The 21,685-nt window shown below is 41.1% G+C and overlaps 1 protein-coding gene across 1 annotated transcript in view; it reads right to left on the bottom strand.

Annotated features, from left to right (window-relative positions):
- Nucleotides 1-1,107: 1,107 nt before the first annotated feature.
- Nucleotides 1,108-21,685, bottom strand: part of LY96 (lymphocyte antigen 96) — a 38,011-nt gene continuing 17,433 nt past the window's right edge. Inside the window, exons 3-5 of the mRNA XM_032758453.2 lie at nt 20,117-20,245; nt 3,353-3,405; nt 1,108-1,231 (exon numbers count right to left, since the gene is read on the bottom strand). Of these exons, the coding sequence (XP_032614344.1) occupies nt 1,133-1,231; nt 3,353-3,405; nt 20,117-20,245 (281 nt within the window). The 3' untranslated portion in view covers nt 1,108-1,132. The remainder of the gene's footprint in view (nt 1,232-3,352; nt 3,406-20,116; nt 20,246-21,685) is intronic.

The following is a 21,685-nucleotide window of genomic DNA, read 5'->3' as shown; positions in this document are numbered from 1 at the left end:
CTTTCCCTTTAAAAACCCTCTTTAACTGCTGCTAATTTATGGAGTATACATTCAGGGCAACTCAAGTTGCCATGCTCCCAGGATGCAGTCCTCAAGCTTGGCCCAAATAAACTCTCTACTTACACTAATTCTGTCTCAGCTTCTTCCTTTTAGGTCAACACTGCTGTATTAGTCCATTCTCATGCTACTATGAAGAAATACCCAAGACTGGGTAATTTATAAAGGAAAGAGGTTTAGTCTGGGCACAGTGGCTCATGCCTGTAATCCCAGCACTTTGGGAGCCTGATCACCTGAGGTCAGGAGTTCAAGACCAGCCTGACCAATATGGTGAAACCTCATCTCTACTAAAAATACAAAAATTAGCCAGGTGTGATGGCAGGCGCCTGTAATCCCAGCTACTTGGGAGGCTGAGGCAGGAGAATCACTTGAACCTGGAAGGCAGAGGTTGCAGTGAGCCGAGATGGTGCCACTGCACTCCAGCCTGGGTGATAGAGTGAGACTCCGTCTCAAAACAATAAATAAAATAAAGGAAAGAGGTTTAACTGACTCACGGCTCTGCAGGGCTGGGGAGGCCTCAGGAAACAATCGTGGCAGAAGGGGAAGCAAACGCGTCCTTCTTCGTATGGTGGCAGGAAGGTGAAGTGCAGAGCAAAAGGGTGGGTGGGAAAAGCTCCTTATAAAACCATCAGATCTCATGAGAACTCATTCACTATCATGAGAACAGCATGGAGGTAACCGCCCCCATGATTCAATTACCTCCCACTGGGTCCCCCACGACACGTGGGGATTATGGGAACTACAATTCAAGATGAGATTTGAATGGGGACACAGCCAAACCATATCAATTACTTACCCTACCTTGCCCATTGCTTCCTATGGAAAAACATAATAAACACTCTTGCCCACATTTTTCCTCTCCCTCCACGTTCCCACAGACACTGGTGCTTCCCCAGGTGGCTCTGCATGGTACACCATGCCTCCGTTTTCTAGAGATCTGTGAGGATAAGCTTCTTTCTTCATGACAGTCATTTCTGTGTCTTCCTATCCGACCATATCTGATTAAAACAAATCCCGGGTACCCTTAAAACAGGAATAATACCTTTAAAATTTTTTTTTAAATACTCAATTTATTCTAATTTGAATTAGGTTGGTGTAGGATGACAAACTCCAAGCAAAAAAGCATTTCTTCTGGGCTCCCAGAAATAGCTTCAACAACACATTTGTATCTTCCCTAAAATGAAGTATAAGAAATACAAGTAATACAAAATGTTAGATGCTACTATTTCAGAGGCTTTGTAAGAACTTTCTCTTACTAGCAGAAAGCCATTTAAATTGGATTGATTTTATTAGTTTTCCAATGAGACAAAATTTTCCATGTCTTTGAATTAAATGAGCATAAAGCCCATTTATTTCCCAATTATAAGATTATGTTATTTTTAAAAACTAACCTAAGAGGTTTTGAAATATTAGATATTAGTTTATAACAAAATAATGAAAGAATATGCATTATTAAATTTTATTTCAAAATGGTCACCAAAAGTAAAACGCATAAAATTTCATTACTAGATATGTCACGCAAATATCTAAAATCACAATGGTATTATTCATTGAGGCAGCAATTATTTTTACAAAGGCATGGATGACCAGACTAAGTTCCCAAAAAAATCTTGAACAAAATAAGTCTGTAATTTATGTGATTTTTATTCTCCTAAACAATGTTCACATTATATTTACATGAACAGTTACAGAGATTTACTGGCTTATACACAGTGGACATCCAGTGCTTTCATTTGAAGACTGTTCAACAGATTAGTAATGAGCACTTGCATTCAAATTACTTTTGCCCATGTATGTTAGAGGGAAAAAAAATGAAGTGGAAAAAAATGCTACCTTTTGTGCAATTTTTCCATAGTCTACAGAAAGAAAAAATACCGAAAGACCTAATACTAAGGCTGGGTGCGGTGGCTCACACCTATAATCCCAGCAGTTTGCGAGGCCAAGGCCAGGTCTCACTAACAACTGTTTCAGTACTGACCGAGTGGTTAAGTTAAATATTTAAAGCCAGCGCCCTTATGCAAAGGATGGGATGTAACAAAAGCCCATCAGGAGTTTTGCCCAGGCCTTTCCTGGGCCTTAAAGCATGACAAAATAACTAAGAAATTCTTAATAGGACCCATTTAGGATCAATCAAGTTTTAGTGTGGGTCCGAAGAAACTCCCCAGGCTTCCACAACCAAGTTTATTGGGGGTCCGAAGGAACTCCTCAAACTTCCATGATTTAGCAGGAGACAAGATAAAGGTAATCACCCCAGCACCCAGACCCATTTAGATTAAGTAAAGGTACTGAGGCTCCAGAGGAAGGTCTTCAGGACTTAGACCTTAGTTATAGATTAAAAGAAGTTAATCACTTGTGTCTTCAGATGAATGCACACTTACACATAGACATATACCTTAGAATGTATATAAGCTCTGAAAACTTTGTAATTTTGAGTTGGTCTGGTGATAATTTCCAGACCTTCTCCCTGTAACCAGTTACAGAAATAAAAGCTCTCTTCCTCCCCAGTTCATCTGCATCTTGTTATTGGGCTGCAAGAAATGGCAGCCCAACCCTCAGTTTGGTCCAGGAACAAAGGTGGGTGGATCACATGAGGCCAGGAGTTTGAGACTGGCCTGGGCAACATGGTGAAACCCCATCTCTACTAAAAATAAAAAAATTAGCTGGGCATGGTGGCATGTGCCTGTAATCCCAGCTACTCGGGTGGCTGAGGCACAGAATCACCTGAACCTGGGAGACGGAAGTTGCAGTGAGCCCAGAACACACTTCACTCCAGCCTGGGCAACAGAGCAAGGCTCAGTTACAAAAAAAAAAAAAAAAAAAAAAAAAAAAAAAAAAGCTAATTCTAAATAAAAGTGAAAGAAAAAACCTCGAACATCTTAATCTTGAATTGCTATTCATGAAATTGTCAGCTGGGCACAACTGCCCACACTTGTAATCACAGCACTTTGGGAGGCTAAGCGGAGTGCATCACTTGAGCTCAGGAGTTCAAGACCAACCTGGGCAACATGGTGAAACCGCGTCTCTTCCAAAAGTACAAAACATTAGCTGGCATTGTGGCATGGACCTGTAGTCCCAGCTAGTCAGGAGGCTAAGGCAGGAGGGAGGATTGCTTGGGGTGGGGGTTGGCGGGTGGAGGTTGCAGTGAGCAGAGATCGTGCCACTGCACTCCAGCCTGGGTGACAGACTGAGATCCCATTTAAAAAAAAAGAAGAAGCTGTGAATTGCTTGTTTCAAATGCTTAACATGTCTATTACTGCTAAAGGTTAGACAGTACAAAATAAATCTTGAACAATACCTTAGAAAATTTTATTCCCTTGAAGGAGAATGATACTGTTGTATTCACAGTCTCTGCAAACAAAATATAAAATACAAGACGTTATTGGTCACCGTTAGGTGATTTTTTTCTTGGTAGCATAGAGTATACCTTTATGGCATACACTTAACTACTGACAGAGGCAGTCCCAAGCAAAACTGTGGAAAAATAATGAACCTTTCATACCCTGGCTGCTATTCTTCTGTGGCTTCCTTTCTCCACCCCTAGAGCCTCTCTGTACACCTGCCCCTATCTTATCCCTTAGGGGACACAAACTATTAAGACCTGCTGGTCTCAATAATGAATAAACAATGAACAAGCTAGTGCTAATATGCTTCAGACCAAGTTACATATGTGCATTGTAAACTAGTTTTCAGAGATATTGATGCACATTAAGCTGGGTATAATAGAGAATAATCTTGCCAAAGACAGATGAGATATTTTGGAGGCAGCCAGAATACTGAAGCTCCTCCCAATTACACCACTGGGAAGCTCAAGTTAGCTTCTGTTCAAGTGCATAGCCATGGGCCTGGCCCCACACAAGCTGTGGAGCCCAGAGTCAAAAGTGCAGGAAGATCCACATCCTACTGTTCCAGTCAGAACAAATTAGTGAATGTGGTGGGGTAAAATAGAAATGTATGTTTTGAATCTCAAACAAAAGAAACAGTGGCCAAAAATACTTTTAATATAAATAGTTAAATCAAAAACTATAATATTGTTCTCAGAAGTAAATAAATAATGTCTGCATGTATACTTCTAGTCTCACAGATATGCATTTATTTATTTACTTCTGGGTGTATCCTTTTTCTGTTTTTGTTTGTTTGTTTTGAGATGGAGTCTCAATCTGTTGCCCAGGCTGGAGTACAATGGTGTGATCTCGGCTCACTGCAACCTCTGCCTCAAGGGTTCAAGAGATTCTCCAGCCTCGGCTTCCTGAGTAGCTGAGATTACAGGCACCTGCCACCATGCCTGATTAATTTTTGTATTTTTAGTAGAGACGGGGTTTCACCATGCTGATCAGGCTGGTCTCGAACTCCCGACTTCAGGTGATCCGCCCACCTTGGCCTTCCAAAGTGCTGGGATTATAAGCATGAGCCATTGCGCCCAGCTGTTTTTTCTTTTCTTTTTGCTCTTTCTTTAAAGCAGATAAAGGGTGTATCTTTTTTTTTTTTTTTTTGAGATGGAGTCTTGCTCTGTTGCCCAGGCTGGAGTGCAGTAGCGCAATCTCGGCTCACTGCAAGCTCCGCCTCCCGGGTTCACACCATTCTCCTGCCTCAGCCTCCCCAGTAGCTGAGATTACAGGCACCCACCACTACGCCTGGTGAATCTTTGTGTTTTTAGTAGAGACAGAGTTTCTCTATGTTGGCCAGGCTGGTATTGAACTCCTAACCTCAGGTGATCTGCCGCCTTGGCCTTCCAAAGTCCTGGGATTACAGACATGAGTCACCACACCTAGCCAGGTGTATCCTTACTAAAGGAGTTGATACCTGAGGTGTTTCTTGAGCTCAGTAAAGTGATCATGTCTTCATAATCTTATGATCTTTCATTCAAGGCCAATCCAATTCAAAATTTAACAGTTCAACAACTACTTATTGAAAGCCTACTACCCACCGGGGCCTGGGAAGACAATGGTAGTACAACTCTGTCCCTTCTCTCAAAGAGCTAAAGTCTATTGGCGATATAGATATTTAAGAAACCATTCCAGCTGTGAGCGGTGGCTCACGCCTGTAATCACAACACTTTGGGAGGCCAAAGAGGGTAGATCCCTTGAGCCCAGAAGTTCAAGACCAGCCTGGGCAACATGGTGGAGTCTTATCTGTACAAAATATAAAAAAGAAAGATGGGTGTGGTGCGTGTGCCTATAATCCCAGTTACTCGAGAGGCTGGGGTGGGAGGATCACTTGATCCCAGTAGGTAGAGGCTACAGTGAGCTGTGTTCGTGCCACTTCACTCCAGCCTGGGTGACAGGGAGACCTTGTCTCAAAATAAATAAATTAATTAAATTAAATTAAAATTAAAATTTTTAAAAATCAAAAAAAGACCGCCAAAATGATAAGAAGAAACCATTCCAAATACAATATGGAATAGGAAAGATGCAGTAAGGATAAAGGTAACACCTTTGTAAGAGTGATGGCTCTGGGGCCAGAACGGCTTGGGTTTGAATCCCAGCTCCTCTACTTGGTGTGTAACTTTGGGCCAGTCACTTAACTTGTCTACGCCTCAGTAAAATGGTGATGGGTGATAACACGCATCTCACAGGATTATTACAAGGGCTATACCAGTTAATACATGTTAAGTGCTAAGAACAATGCCTGGGACATAGCACTTATTAAATATTATTACCATTAAATGTTACTTATAACATTTAATATTATTCCTTCTCCCTTCTAGACCCTCCTTCCAATGGCATCTTGTGAATAATAACATATACATACCTTGTGAATATTAATGCATTAATATATTAGTCATATATGTATATATTATATAATAATATAATAATAATAGGCTCTATCTCATTAACTTGCTTGTTTCTTTGAGAGTATCTCAAATTGAATCATATTTTATTTTTCTGCTTTTCTTTATTTTATTACTTCATTAGGATCCTGTTTTCTCCACTAGTCTATAATCTTCATGAGGACAGGGGTTTTGCTTTGGATATTTTTGAATCTGGCTCCTAGTACCTAATTCTCGGTACCCAGCTTCAGGACCAACTATTAGGTTGGTGTAAAAGTAATTGCTGTTTTTGCCATGAAAAGTAGTGCAATACATCATTACATAATTAAATACATAATTTGCAAGGCCCAGCACAAAATGGCGACATGAGGCTGCTTATTCAAAAGATGGGAGAAACCTGTTAAAGTTACTAGAACATGAAACTTTTTCCTTTCTTCTGTGTGTTTCTCTCTCTAGACTTGCCACGATGTTTTTATTGCAATTTAATATCATTTGTAATAAAGAGAACATTTTAAACTATTAGTATGAATTTCACTATTCATCTTTTTATACTACAATGCCAGTTTTAAATGCAAATATTAAAGCATTTAACTTCAAGGTAGAATCACGGAGATTACATAATTTGTCTTTCCCTGCTCATCCCCAGAGGGTGCCTCGAGCTGGCCAGAGGAAACTAACACAAGCCAGAGGCAGGAAGTTTGAACAGAGAAAGAGAAGGTCCCCAAGACATGGAACAGCCTGAGGGAATGCCCCCTCAGCAAGCAGCATAGGTGAGTGTAGAAACACCCAGGGGCTCCTCCACAACTGGGGGCTCCTGTGCAAGCTTGGGCCTGAGAGCTGCCTGTCAGGGTCCTCCTTCCACAAACTGCCAGATGCCCCATGCCCCAGTGAGGGGCAGAAGTCCAAACAAGTACCTTTCTTTCCTACAAGCCTGCTATTCAACAGTGACTCTCAAGGCACTGCAACCTCCATGCAATACCTCCACACACTACCTGTTTTGGGGTGGGGCAGGGGATGGTGTGCTCAACTAGTCAGCTGCTGAACAGGGCTGTGGTGCTGCCAGACCAGGTGGGGCAGCCACTGTCATGCCCAGTCAAGATACTGCAGGGCACCCACACCAGATCCTGACCCTCCCTGTAGCCAGGATTTCACCAGGAGCAGAGGGTAGCAGGTTGCACTGGACAGAAAAGGGGAGGGGATCCCAGGGTGCCAGCAGGGAAGTGGGCAATGGGAACCAACAACCAGTCCAGGGAAGGTGGGTTCATACCCCATGATCTCATTAGATTTCACTTACACAAAACACACACTCAAAGATAAAATCATTAAGAATTTCAAGACTATGATCACAGGGCATTAAACCCCAAGCACGGGGCCCTTCAGTATGGACTCTGGTCATAAAGCCAACTCTGTCAACTTTGTGTAAGGGGCGGGGGAGGAAGATCGATGAGACTTGAGGATTTGAGAAAGAAATTAAGAACAACCCCTAGACCAGGCGCAGTGGCTCACGCCTGTAATCCTAGCACTTTGGGAGGCCAAAGTGGGCTGATCGTGAGGTCAGGAGTTCAAGACCAGACTGGCCAACATGGTGAAACCCCATCTCTATTAAACATACAAAAAATGTGCTGGGCGTGGTGGCATGCACCGGTAATCCCAGCTACTGGGGAGGCTGGGGCAGGAGAATCTATTGAACCCGGGAGGCGGAGATTGCAGTGAGCCAGGATTGTGCCATTGCACTCCAGCCTGGGCGACAGGGCGAGATCCCGTCTCAAAAAAAAAAAAAGAAAAAAAGAACAACCCCTAGATTTCTATTAAGGGAGACTGTCCTAACACTTAGCAGTTCAGGTAAGTGAAAGGAGTTCTAACCTCTTCTGTTGGATAGACCCCTTTTTTTTTGTTTTTCAATTGTTTGGTCTGTCTTAGAAAGCTATCTTTTTTTTGTTTGTTTTTCTTTTTTTGAGACTGGAGTCTCACTGTGTAGTCCAGGCTGGAGTGCAGGGGCCGGATCTTGGCTCACTGCAACCTCTGCCTTCATTCAAGTGATTCTCCTGCCTCAGCCTCCCGGGTGGTAGCTGGGATTACAAACATGTGCTACCACACCCGTCTACTTTTGTATTTTTGGTAGAGACTGGGTTTCACCATGTAGGCCAGGCTGGTATGGAACTCCTGACCTCAAGTGATCTGCCCGCCTTGGCCTCCCAAAGTGCTGAAATTACAGGCGTGAGCCACTGTGCCTGCCAAGAAAGCTCGTATCTTGCTCATACCTTCCATTCTTTTCTTTTCTTTTTTTTTTTAAATTATACTTTAAGTTCTAGGGTACATGTGCACAATGTGCAGATTTGTTACATATGTATACATGTGCCATGTTGGTTTGCTGCACCAATTAATTAGACATTTACATTAGGTATTTCTCCTAATGCTATCCCTCCCCCAGCCCCCCACCCCATGACAGGCCCTGGTGTGTGATGTTCCCCACCCTGTGTCCAAGTGTTCTCATTGTTCGATTCCCACCTATGAGTGAGAATATGCGGTGTTTGGTTTTCTGTCCTTAACGATAGTTTGCTCAGAATGATGGTTTCCAGCTTCATCCATGTCCCTATAAAGGACATGAACTCATCCTTCTTTATGGCTGCATAGTATTCCATGGTGTATATGTGCCACATTTTCTTAATCCAGTCTATCATTGATGGACATTTGGGTTGGTTCCAAGTCTTTGCTGTCGTGAATAGTGCCGCAATAAACATACGTGTGCATGTGTCTTCACAGTAGCATGATTTGTAATCCTTTGGGTATATACCCAGTAATGGGATGGCTGGGTCAAATGGTATTTCTAGTTCTAGATCCTTGAGGAATTGCCACAGTTCTCCACAATGGTTGAACTAGTTTACACTCCCACCAACAGTGTAAAAGCGTTCCTATTTCTCCACATCCTCTCCAGCACCTATTGTTTCTTGACTTTTTAATGATTGCCTTTCTAACCGGTGTGAGATGGTATCTCATTGTGGTTTTGATTTGCATTTCTCTGATGACCAGTGATGATGAGCATTTTTTCATGTGTCTCTTGACTGCATAAATGTCTTCTTTTGAAAAGTGTCTGTTCATATCCTTTGCCCACTTTTTGATGGGGTTGTTTGATTTTTTCTTGTAAATTTGTGTAAGTTCTTTGTAGATTCTGGATATCAGCCCTTTGTCAGATGGGTAGATTGCAAAAATTTTCTCCCATTCTGTAGGTTGCCTGTTCAATCTGATGACAGTTTCTTTTGTTGTGCAGAAGCTGTTTAGTTTAATTAGATCCCATTCGTCTATTTTGGCTTTTGTTGCCATTGCTTTTGGTGTTTTAGTCATGAAGTCCTCGCCCATGCCTATGTCCTGAATCATATTGCCTAGGTTTTCTTCTAGGGCTTTTATGGTTTTAAGTCTAGCATTTAAGTCTTTAATCCATCTTGAATTCATTTTTGTATAAGATTTAAGGAAGAGATCCAGTTTCAGCTTTCTACATATGGCTAGCCAGTTTTCCCAGCACCATTTATTAAATAGGGAATCCTTTCCCTATTTCTTGTTTTTGTCAGGTTTGTCAAAGATCAAATGATGGTAGATGTGTGGTGTTATTTCTGAGGCCTCTGTTCTATTCCATTGGTCTATGTCTCTGTTTTGGTACCAGTACCATGCTGTTTTGGTTACTGTAGCCTTGTAGTATAGTTTGAAGTCAGGTAGCGTGATGCCTCCAGCTTTGCTCTTTTTGCTTAGGATTGTCTTGGTAATGCAGGCTCTTTTTTGGTTCCATATGAACTTTAAAGTAGTTTTTTCCAATTCTGTGAAGAAAGTCATTGGTAGCTTGATGGGGATGGCATTGAATCTATAAATTACCTTGGGCAGTATGGCCATTTTCACAATATTGATTCCTCCCATCCATGAGCATGGAATGTTCTTACATTTGTTTGTGTCCTCTTTTATTTTGTTGAGCAGTGGTTTGTAATTCTCCTTGAAGAGGTCCTTCACATCCCTTGTAAGTTGGATTCCTAGGTATTTTATTCTCTTTGTAGCAATTGTGAATGGGAGTTCACTCATGATTTGGCTCTCTGTTTGTCTGTTATTGGTGTATAGGAATGCTTGTGATTTTTGCACATTATTTTATATACTGAGACTTTGCTAAATGTGCTTATCAGCTTAAGGAGATTTTGGGCTGAAACAATGGAGTTTTCCAAATATACAATCATGTCATCTGAAAACAGGGACAATTTGACTTCCTCTTTTCCTAATTGAATACCCTTTATTTCTTTCTCTTGCCTGATTGTCCTGGCCAGAACTTCCAACACTATGTTAAGTAGGAGTGGTGAGAGAGGGCATCCCTGTCTTGTGCCAGTTTTCAAACAGAATGCTTTCAGTTTTTGCCCATTCAGTATGATACTGGCTGTGGGTTTGTCATAAATAGCTCTTATTATTTTGAGATACATTCCATCAATACCTAGTTTATTGAGAGTTTTTAGCATGAAAGGCTGTTGAATTTTGTCGAAGGCCTTTTCTGCATCTAGTGACATAATTGTGTGATTTCTATCTTTGGTTTTGTTTATGTGATGGATTATGTATATTGATTTGTGTATGTTGAACCAGCCTTGCATCCCAAGGATGAAGCCAACTTGATCTTGGTGCATAAGCTTTTTAATGTACTGCTGGATTCGGTTTGCCAGTATTTTATTGAGGGTTTTCTCATCGATGTTCATCAGCAATATTGGCCTAAAATTCTCTTTTTTTGTTGTGTCTCTGCCAGGCTTTGGTATCAGGATGATGCTGGCCTCATAAAATGAGTTAGGGAGGATTCCCTCCTTTTCTATTGATTAGAATAATTTCAGAAGGAATGGTACCAGCTCCTCTTTGTACCTGTGGTAGAATTTGGCCGTGAATCTGTCTGGTCCTGGACTTTTTTTGGTTGGTAGGCTATTAATTATTGCCTCAATTTCAGAACTTGTTATTGGTCTATTCAGGGATTCGACTTCTTCCTGGTTTAGTCTTGGGAGGGTGTATGTGTCCAGGTATTTATCCATTTCTTCTAAATTTTCTAGTTTATTTGTGTAGAGGTGTTTATAGTATTCTCTGATGGTAGTTTGCATTTCTGTGGGATCGGTGGTGATATCCCCTTTATCAGTTTTTATTGCATCTATTTGATTCTTCTCTCTTTTCTTCTTTATTAGTCTTGCCAGCAGTCTATCTATTTTGTTGATCTTTTCAAAAAACAGCTCCTGGATTCATTGATTTTTTGAAGGGTTTTTTGTCTCTATCTCATTCCATTCTGCTCTGATCTTAGTTATTTCTTTCCTTCTGCTAGCTTTTGAATGTGTTTGCTCTTGCTTCTCTAGTTCTTTTAATCGTGATGTTAGGGTGTCGATTTTAGATCTTTTCTGCTTTCTCTTGTGGGCATTTAGTGCTATAAATTTCCCTCTACACACTGCTTTAAATGTGTCCCACAGATTCTGGTACGTTATGTCTTTGTTCTCATTGGTTTCAAAGAATATCTTTATTTCTGCCTTCATTTGTTTATGTACTCAGTAGTCACTCAGGAGCAGGTTGTTCAGTTTCCATGTAGTTGTGTAGTTTTTAGTGAGTTTCTTAATCCTGAGTTCTAATTTGATTGCACTGTGGTCTGAAAGACAGTTTGTTGTGATTTCTATTCTTTCCCATTTGCTGAGGAGTGCTTTACTTCCAACTATGTAGTCAATTTTGGAATAAGTGCAATGTGGTGCTGAGAAGAATGTATATTCTGTTGATTTGGGGTGGAGAGTTCTGTAGATGTCTATTAGGTCTGCTTGCTGCAGAACTGAGTTCAAGTCCTGGATATCCTTGTTAACCTTCTGTCTCATTGACCTGTCTAATATTGACAGTGGGGTATTAAAGTATCCCATTATTATTGTGTGGGAGTCTAAGTCTCTTTGTAGGTCTCTAAGGACTTGCTTTATGAATCTGGGTGCTCCTGTATTGGGTGCATATATATTTAGGATAGTTAGCTCTTCTTGTAGAATTGATCCCTTTACCTTTATGTGTCTTCTTTGTTTCTTTTGATCTTTGTTGGTTTAAAGTCTGTTTTATCAAGGACTAGAATTGCAACCCCTGCTTGTTTTTTTTTTTTTTTTTTACTTTCCATTTGCTTGATAGATCTTCCTCCATCCCTTTATTTTGAGCCTATGTGCGTCTCTGCACGTGAGATGGGTCTCCTGAATACAGCACACTGATAGGTCTTGACTCTTTATCCAATTTGCCAGCCTGTGTCTTTTAATTGGGGCATTTAGCCCATTTATGTTTAAGGTTAATATTGTTATGTGTGAATTTGATCCTGTCATTATGATGTTGGTTGGTTATTTTGCTCGTTAATTGATGCAGTTTCTTCCTAGCATCAATAGTCTTTATAATTTGGCATATTTTTGCAGTGGCTGTACCGGTTCTTCCTTTCCACGTTTAGTGCTTCCTTCAGGAGCTCTTGTAAGGCAGGCCTGGTGGTGACAAAATCTCTCAGCATTTGCTTGTCTGTAAAGGATTTTATTTCTCCTTCACTTGTGAAGCTTAGTTTGGCTGGATATGAAATTCTGGGTTGAAAATTCTTTTCTTTAAGAATGTTCAATATTGGCCCCCACTCTCTTCTGGCTTGTAGAGTTTCTGCCGAGAGATCCGCTGTTAGTCTGATGGGCTTCCCTTTGTGGGTAACCTGACCTTTCTCTCTGGCTGCCCTTAACATTTTTTCCTTCATTTCAACCTTGGTGAATCTGACAATTATCTGTCTTGGGGTTGCTCTTCTCAAGGAGTACCTTGTGGTGTTCTCTGTATTTCCTGAATTTGAATGTTGGCTTGCCTTGCTAGATTGGGGAAGTTCTCCTGGATAATATCCTGAAGAGTGTTTTCCAGCTTGGTTCCATTCTCCCCATCACTTTCAGGTACACCAATCAAATGTAGATTTGATCTTTTCACATAGTATCATGTTTCGTGGAGGCTTTGTTCATTTCTTATTACTCTTTTTTCTCCAAACTTATCTTTTCACTTCATTTCACTAATTTGATCTTCAATCACTGATACCCTTTCTTCCACTTGATCAAATTGGCTACTGAAGCTTCTGCATGTGTCACATAGTTCTCATGCCATGGTTTTCATTTCCATCAGGTCATTTAATAAAGTCTTCTCTACACTGTTTATTCTAGTTAGCCATTCATCTAATCTTTTTTCAAGGTGTTTAGCTTCCTTGCGATGGGTTTGAACGTCCTCCTTTAGCTCAGAGAAGTTTGTTATTACTGACCTTCTAAAGCCTTCTTCTGTCAACTCATCAAAGTCATTCTCCATCCAGCTTTGTTCCGTTGCTGGTGAGGAGCTGCAATCCTTTGGAGAAGAGACACTCTGATTTTAGAATTTTCAGCTTTTCTGCTCTGGTTTCTCCCCATCTTTGTGGTTTTATCTACCTTTGGTCTTTGATGATGGTGACCTACAGATGGGGTTTTGGTGTGGACGTCCTTTTTGTCGATGTTGATGCTATTCCTTTCTGTTTGTTAGCTTTCCTTCTAAGAGTCAGGACCCTCAGCTGCAGGTCTGTTGGAGTTTGCTGGAGGTCCGCTCCAGACCCTGTTTGCCTGGTTATCACCAGCGGAGGCTGCAGAACAGTAAATATTGCAGAACAGTAAACATTGCAGATCAGCAAATATTGCTGCCTGATCCTTCCTCTGGAAGCTTCATCTCAGAGGGGCACTGACTGTATGAGGTGTCAGTCAGCCCCTACTGGGAGATGTCTCCCAGTTAGGCTACACAGGGGTCAGGGACCCACTTGAGGTGACAGTCTGTCTGATCTCAGAGCTCAAACACCATGCTGGGAGAACCACTGCTCTCTTCAGAGCTGTCAGACAGGGACCTTTAAGTCTGCAGAAGTTTCTGCTGCCTTTTGTTCAGCTATATCCTGCCCACAGAGGTGGAGTCTACAGAGGCAGGCAGGCCTCATTGAGCTGCAGTGGGCTCCACCCAGTTCAAGCTTCCTGGCCTCTATGTTTACCTACTCAAGCCTCAGCAATGGCAGATGCCCCTCCCCGAGCCAGGCTGCTGCTTTGCAGTTCAATCTTGGACTGCTGTGCTAGCAGTGAGCAAGGCTCTGTGGGCATGGGACCCACTGAGCCAGGCGTGGGATATAATCTCCTGGTGTGCTGTTTGCTAAGACCATTGGAAAAGTGCAGTATTATGGTGGGAGTGTCCTGATTTTCTTGGTACAGTCTGTCACAGCTTCCTTTGGCTAGGAAAGGGAAATCCCCTGACCCCTTGCACTTCCTGGGTGAGGTGATGCCCTACCCTGCTTCGGCTTGCCCTCCATGGGCTGCACCCACTGTCCAACTAGTCCCAGTGAGATGAACCAGGTACCTCAGTTGGAAATGCAGAAATCACCTGTCTTCTGTGTCGATCACGCTGGGAGCTGCCCACCAAAGCTGTTCCTATTCGGCCATCTTGGAACGGACCCTTCCATTCTTTTCTTAGGAAGTTAGCTTGAAGCTTTGCCCACATTGAAGAAGGCAAGAGGGAACTGAGGCAGGGCGAGGGAGAACAGAACCCCTTCTTAGGCTCTCTCCTCTTCCCAAAAGGTATCCATGCAGCTCACTCATGGTCCAGTCTAGTTTTCCTGGCAACTATGCAGGGGGTGGGATCTGAGCCTCAGATGGTATTGTACATTGAATTGTGTCCGCGAAAAGATATGTTAAAGCCCTAACCTCCAGTGCCTGTGAACATGACCTTATTTGGAAACAGGATCTTTGCAGATAATCAAGTTAAAATGAGGTCATTAGGGTGGGCCCTAGTCCAATATGCAAGTGTCCTTATTAAGAAGGGGAAATTTGGACACTGAGATAGACAAACATAGGAGGGAAGATCACAGTGAAAGGACCCAGGAAGAAGATGGCCATCTACAAGGCAAGACATGCCTTAGGCCACCAGAAGCTAGGAGAGAGGCCTGGAACAGATCCATGCCTAGCTCCTGCAGAGGGAGAATGGCCTTGTTATCTTGGTTTCATACTTCTGGACTCCAGAGCTGTTACGTGATAAATTTCTGTTTTTCTAAGGTATTCAGTTTATGGTACTTAGTAACAGCAGCCCCAGTAAAATCCTGGTAACAGAACTTACAGGCTTATGAATTTTTTTTTAAACAGGATCTTGCTCTGTTGCCCAGGCTGGAGTGCGGTGGTGCAATCACAGCTCACTGCAGCCTCCACTGCCCAAGCTCCAGTGATCCTCCCACCTCAGCCTCTCAAGTATCTGGGACCACAGGCATGCACCACCAGGCCCAGCTAATTTTTGTATTTTTGGTAGAGACGGCATTTTACCATGTTGCCCAGGCTGTTCTCAAACTCCTGATGTCAAGCAACTCACCTGCCTTGGCCTCACAAAGTGCTGGGATTGCAGGCATGAGCTACCGTGCCCAGCCCAGGCTTATTAAATTTAAGATGCTTTGAAATATCCATCCATTGATTCATAAATGTGTTTTTGAGAGAAACAGATATATGTGTGTGTGTGTGTGTGTGTGTGTGTGTGTAAAAACTGGTGAGATTATGGGTAACTTTTACTTTATAATTGCTTGTCCATATTTTCTAAATATCATATCATAAAGATGTATAACTTTTATAACAACCAAAAGGAAAATTATTTTAAACATAGATATGTATGGTACTTGCAAATTTGACTCCCAAATTTCAAGGGTCTCTTGATACGTCAATGTTTCTTAAATCAGAAAGTCCTAAGTTCTGGGCCCACATACTCAGCTGCCAGATGGCCATGTTTATTTGAATGTTCCAAAATTACCTTGAGCTTAACATGCCCAAGCCAGAACTCATTATGTTTCCCTTTAAAAAAAAAAAAAAAAACCTGCCTGTTCTTTTGTACACATCATCTCAGATAATGGCACTTCCATACATCCAGTCACCGGCCCTCAAGTGTGGTGCTTTTTTTTCTTTTTTTTTTTTTTGAGTCAGGGAGTGCAGCGGTGGATCACAGCTAGCTAAGACCTCCTGGGCGCAAGTGATCCTCCCACCTCAGTCCCAAGTAGCTGGACTAAAGGCTGGTACCACCACACCCAGCTAATTTTTTTTTTTTCAGAGATGGGGTTTCACCTCCTTGCCCAGGCTTGCCCCAAACTCCTAGCCTCAGCCTCCCAAAGTCCTGGGATTACAGGCACCCAGCCCAAGAGGGTCTTGATTTTACCTAATCCTTGCCTGCCACATTAAATCAGTGTATCCTACCTATTCTGTCTCCCAAAAAGCTCTCTTTCATCTCCTCCCTGCTACTCCCTGGCCGCCATCTCGTTCAGCCCTCATGGTCTCTCACAGAGCCTCCTGGATGCTCTTCCTTCCACCCAAGTTTCCTGCCTCAGCCTACCCCCACCTCCTGCCATATGGATGCTAGTTATGTGCAAAAATGGAAATCTCAGTGGGTCATCCCTGCCCACTGACTATAGGATACAGGCCAATATTTTGTGCATGACTTACATGCTCACACTGCCCCCTTTTCTAGGCTCATCTCCAGCAATTCCCCACAAGCACATTCTGCTCCAACTACAGAAAACCTACTCTCCAAATAAACCATACTCTTTCATGACTAGATGTGTTTGTATATGCTGTTTCCTCTCCAGGGAATGTTTTTCCCCCTCACTCTCTGATGTTCTCAGATTCAAGACTCTAATAAAATACTCTATTGAAGGCTTGTCTGACCAGCCTGGGCAACATAGTGAGACCCTGTCTCTACAAAAAATTTAAAAATGGCCAGGAGCAATGGCTCACACCTGTAATCCCAGCACTCTGGGAAGCTGAGGCAGGAGGATCGCTTGAACCCAGGAGTTCAAGACCAGCCTGGGCAAGATGGTGAGACCTTATCTCTATTTTTTAATTAAAATAAAATAAAATTTAAAATTAGGGCCAGGTGCGGTGGCTCACACCTGTAATCTCAGCACTTTGGGAGGCACTTTGGGAGGCCGAGGCGGGCAGATGGCCTGAGGTCAGGAGTTTGAGACCAGCCTGGCTAACATGATGAAAACCTGTCTCTACTAAAAATACAAAACTTAGCTGGGCATGGTGGCACATGCCTGTAGTCCCAGCTACTCAGGAGGCTGAGGCAGAATCACTTGAACCCGGGAGGTGGAGGTTGCAGTGAGCTGAGATTGTGCCATTGCACTCCAGCCTGGGTGACAGAGTGAGATTCTGACTCAAAAAAAAAAAAAAAAAATTAGCTGGGCATGGTGATCTGTGCCTGTAGTCCTTGCTACTCAGGAGGCTGTGACTAGACGATGACTTCAGCCTAGGAGTTTGAGGCTGCAGTGAGCTGTGATTGCACCACTGCACTCCAATCTGGGTGACGGAGCAAGATCTTGTCTCAAAAAAAAAAACCTTATCCCAGTTTTTCTGCCACAGTTATTTAGTAACTATATAGTTAAAACTAGTAACATATAGTTCTATTGCTAATAGAACTATACGTTATTTACATATACCTTTTTACAATAAATTTACAATAAACTATATTTACATATAAATATTTCATATGTTTATATGTTATATTTACATATGTACATATGTAAATATATGCATATGTTATATTTACATATGTACATATGTACATATGTTATATTTACATATGTAAATATAATTTTATTGTATGGCGATGGCTCATACCTGTAATCAATTTACAATAAAATTACATGTAATTTTATTATAAATTTTGTTCTTATAACTGTCTTTCCCAGAACGGAGTGACTTTTTTTTTTATTTATTTATACTGATTTACCAGGTACATGTGCAATCTCATTACCTGCATAGGTTGTGTAGTGGTCAAGTCAGGGCTTTTAGGGTGCCCGTCACCCAAGTAACATATACCAATTAACTAATTTTGCATCATGCACCCCCTCACCCTTCCAACTCTTCACTATCATTCCACTCTGTAGTACATGTGTACACATTTTTTAGCACCCACTTATGAGTGGGAACATGCAATATTTGACTTTCTGTGCCTGGTTTGTTTCCGTTAAGATAATGGCCTCCAGTTCCATCCATGTTGCTGAAAAATACATGATTTTATTTTTTTAATGGCTTAATAGTACTCCATTGTGTAAATATACCACATTTTATTTACCCATTTGTCTGTTGATGGACGCTTAGGTAAATTCCATATCTTTGCTATTGTGACTAGTGCAATAAACATATGAGTGCAGGTATCTTTTTGATATATTGATTTCTTTTCCTTTGAGTAGATACCTAGTAGTGAAATTGCTGGATGGAATGGTGGTTCTATTTTTACTTATTTGATAAATCTCCATACTGCTTTCCATAGAGACTATACTAATTTACATTCCCACCAAGAGTGGATGAGTTCTCTTTTCTCCATATTCTTGCTAACATCTGTTACTTTTTGTCTTTTTAATAATAGCCATTCTGGCTGGGGTAAGATGATATCTCATTGCAACTTTAATTTGCATTTCTCTGATGATTAGTGATGTTGAGCATGTTTTAATATACCTATTGGCCATTTCTATCTGTTCTTTTGAAAAGTATCTATAAGTGTCTATTCATGTCCTTTTCCCACTTTTTTTTTTTTTTTTGAGATGGAGTCTCACTGTGTCACCTGGGCTGGAGTGCAATGGCATGGTCTCGCCTCATTGCAACCTCCACCTCCTGGGTTCAAGCGATTCTCCTGCCTCAGCCTCTCAAGTAGCTGGGACTACAGGCGCATGCCACCACACCTGGCTAATTTTTGTAGTTTTAGTAGAGATGGGGTTTCACTATGTTGGCCAGGCTGGTCTTGAACTCCTGACCTCATGATCCACCTGCCTCAGTATCCCAAAGTGCTGGGGTTACAGGCGTGAGCCACTGCACCCTACCACTCTTCCCATTTTTTAATGGGGTTATTTGTTTTTGTTGTTGTTGTTGAGTTGAGTTCCTTGTACATTCTGAATATTAGTCCCCTGTTGGATGAATAGTTTGCGAATTTTTTCTCATATACTACAGGTTGTCTGTTCACTCCGCTGATTATTTCTTTTGCTATGCAGAAACTTTTTGATGTAATTAAGTCCCATTTGTCTACTTTTGTCTTTATTGCCTGTGCTTTTGAGATCTTTGTCATAAATTCTTTGCCTAGACCAATGTCCAGAAGAATCTTTCCTAGGTTTCTTCTGGTATGTTTATAATAGAAGATCTTATGCTTAAGTTGTTCATCCATCTTGAGTTGATTTTTGTATGTGGTGAGAGATAGGGGTCCAGTTTCATTTTTCTGCATATGGCAATCCAGTTTTCCCCAGAGTGACTTTCTGAGGAAGGAGATGCTACCATTCAACTTCAGATAACCAGGCCCTAAATCATGATCTGCTCAAATTAGGTTCAATGTTTATGGAAGAAAGTGGGAGGAGGGAGAGAAGAAGTAGACAAGCTGATTTGAGTCTGACACCTCTGAGGTCTGAAGAAAAACTTTGAAGATTCAGGTAGAATATCAATGTAATTCCACAGAGATTGTGTAAAAGAAATGCACAATTAAAAAAACAGTAATTTGCTAAGGGATTTTTTTTTCCAAAGAGAAAGCATGACACAGTAGTCATGTCAGAGTCAGGAGGCTGCTCTGTTACTAGTTCTCCAAATGACCATGGACACATTACTGAGCCACTGCAAACATCAGTTCCCTCATTATAAAGATGACAGGACTGGAAAATCCATAACAAAAGAAGGATTCTTATTCTGAACACTGTACTAGGCTTTTTTTTTAACACACATTCTCTAATTTAATTCTTAAAACTATGTATGATGTGTTTTACTTTCCCACTTTATATATAGCTGAGGAAAATGAGGCCAAGAAAGGTTAAATATTAATAACATGCCAAAAGTCACATTGCTGGTAAATGGAAAAGCTGGAATATAGCTCCAAAGTGGTAATTCCTTGTTTTTATTCATTTTTATTTTTTATTTTTTTATCCCTTGGTGTAAGATCTCTGTAAGGGTCCTAATTTCTGAATGTTATGATTTTGTAAATAATTCCAAGGAGGAACATAAAGGCAGAAGTCACTGAAGAAACCAATGACTGTATAGAAAATCTGGTGGGTTACTATGAAAAATATTAATAATACAAATCATATAGGTGTCATCTTAACAGTTCAAGTATATAGTTATAAAATGTTATTTAAGCTGCTAAAAGTAAAAACTTTGGATGGTAAAAGAATTATTAGCAGAAAAGGAACTTCCCATTTTCAATGTATTTAATTTTCATAACATTTTCATAAAGAATTATTTCCTATTCTAAAAGTAATATGAACTGAATACTTACCTCCCTTCAGAGCTCTGCAAAAAGAGTAATCATCATCAGATCCTCGGCAAATAACCTCTTTGCGCTTTGGAAGATTCATGGTGTTGACAGTTATATAGAGATTGAAATATAATTGCTTTAAATCTCTCCCTTTAAAAGAAAAAATCCCATTAGGCCCTCAAATAGTAGATTCTTTTATACATAATAATTAACATTTATTGTATAGTTAAAAGGGGCCCTGTGCTTTTTTTACATTATTTCATTTAATCATCACAACTATCTATAAGATGTGTATTATTACTCTTCTTCTGCAGATGAGAAAACTGAAGTTCTGAGAGGGCAACTAGTAAATCATAATCAGATACAATGTTCCACAGTAAAACTATGCATGCTCTGCCTAAAAACAGAAAAGCCTTCATAACTTCGTTGAGAAAACTATCAAATAAAGACATAAAATGTCTAGTTCTAGTCATGGTTCTGCTAGAAAATTCAAAAGAAAAGAAAGGGAAAGGAAATACAGTGAGACGGTCAACTTTCTAGGAGTTCTGATGAAAGATTTCTTGAGAATAAAATAGAATCTTTTGAGGAAAATTAAATGTATGGCTATTTTTTAATTTCGTCATGATCTCCCTATTTCCAACTACCATGAAAAATTCCAGTAATCAATGCATTTTTCTCAACTCTTCCAACTTATTCAGTTGGCCCAAATGAAAAAGATGCACAATCCTTTTCTTTCTCTTCTTTTTTTTTTTTTTTTTTTTTTGAGACAGACTGGAGTGCAGTGGCATAATCTTGGCTCACTGCAACCTTTGCTGCCCAGGTTCAAGCAATTCTCCTGCCTCAGCCTCCCGAGTAGCTGGGATTAAAGGCACCTGCCACCGCGCCCAGCTAATTTTTGTATTTTTAGTAGAAATGGGGTTTCACCATTTTGGCCAGGCTGGTCTTGAACTCCTGACCTTGTGATCCACCCACCTCGTCCTCCCAAAGTGCTGGGATTACAGGCATGAGCCACCATGCCTGGCCAAAAAAGATGCCCAATCCTTTTCATAATGAAAACAATTTTACAACCACCACCCCACTGAAAATATTTTCCTAGTAAGATCACCATGATTCATTGTAACCATAATCAAAAGACAACTTTTCTAACTTTAATTTGAACTTGGCTATGCTTAACAGAACTGCCTGCTCCTTTCCCTAAACCTTCTTTGGTGTTGGTGCAACCACTCTCTTCCAGGTGTCCTCCAATCTCTCAGACTCCTCCTCCTCAGTCTATTTCATCGACTCCTGGATTTCTCCAGGTTCTATCCTCACTTCTCCTCAGTTTTCACTCTGCACACTCTCTTAGGCCAAGTACCACATAAGGTGACAATTCTCAAGTCAACTTTAGTCTCAACCTTTCTCCTGAGCATTGATTCCATGTATTTATTCAATATCTCTACTCAAATGTTGCCCAGTTACCTCACCCAACAGATCTAAAAGTGATTTCCTCCTCTTCATCACCAAGTTGGCACTAGAATTCCCAGTCCCAGTAAATCTTTCTAACCTCCTTTTCATCCCCATTACCGCGCTGCCTTCATGCAGGCCCTCATT

Source organism: Hylobates moloch, unplaced genomic scaffold, assembly GCF_009828535.3.
Source record: "Hylobates moloch isolate HMO894 unplaced genomic scaffold, HMol_V3 SCAFFOLD_9, whole genome shotgun sequence".
NCBI lineage: Eukaryota > Metazoa > Chordata > Mammalia > Primates > Hylobatidae > Hylobates > Hylobates moloch.
This window is presented reverse-complemented; position numbering and strand designations above follow the sequence as displayed.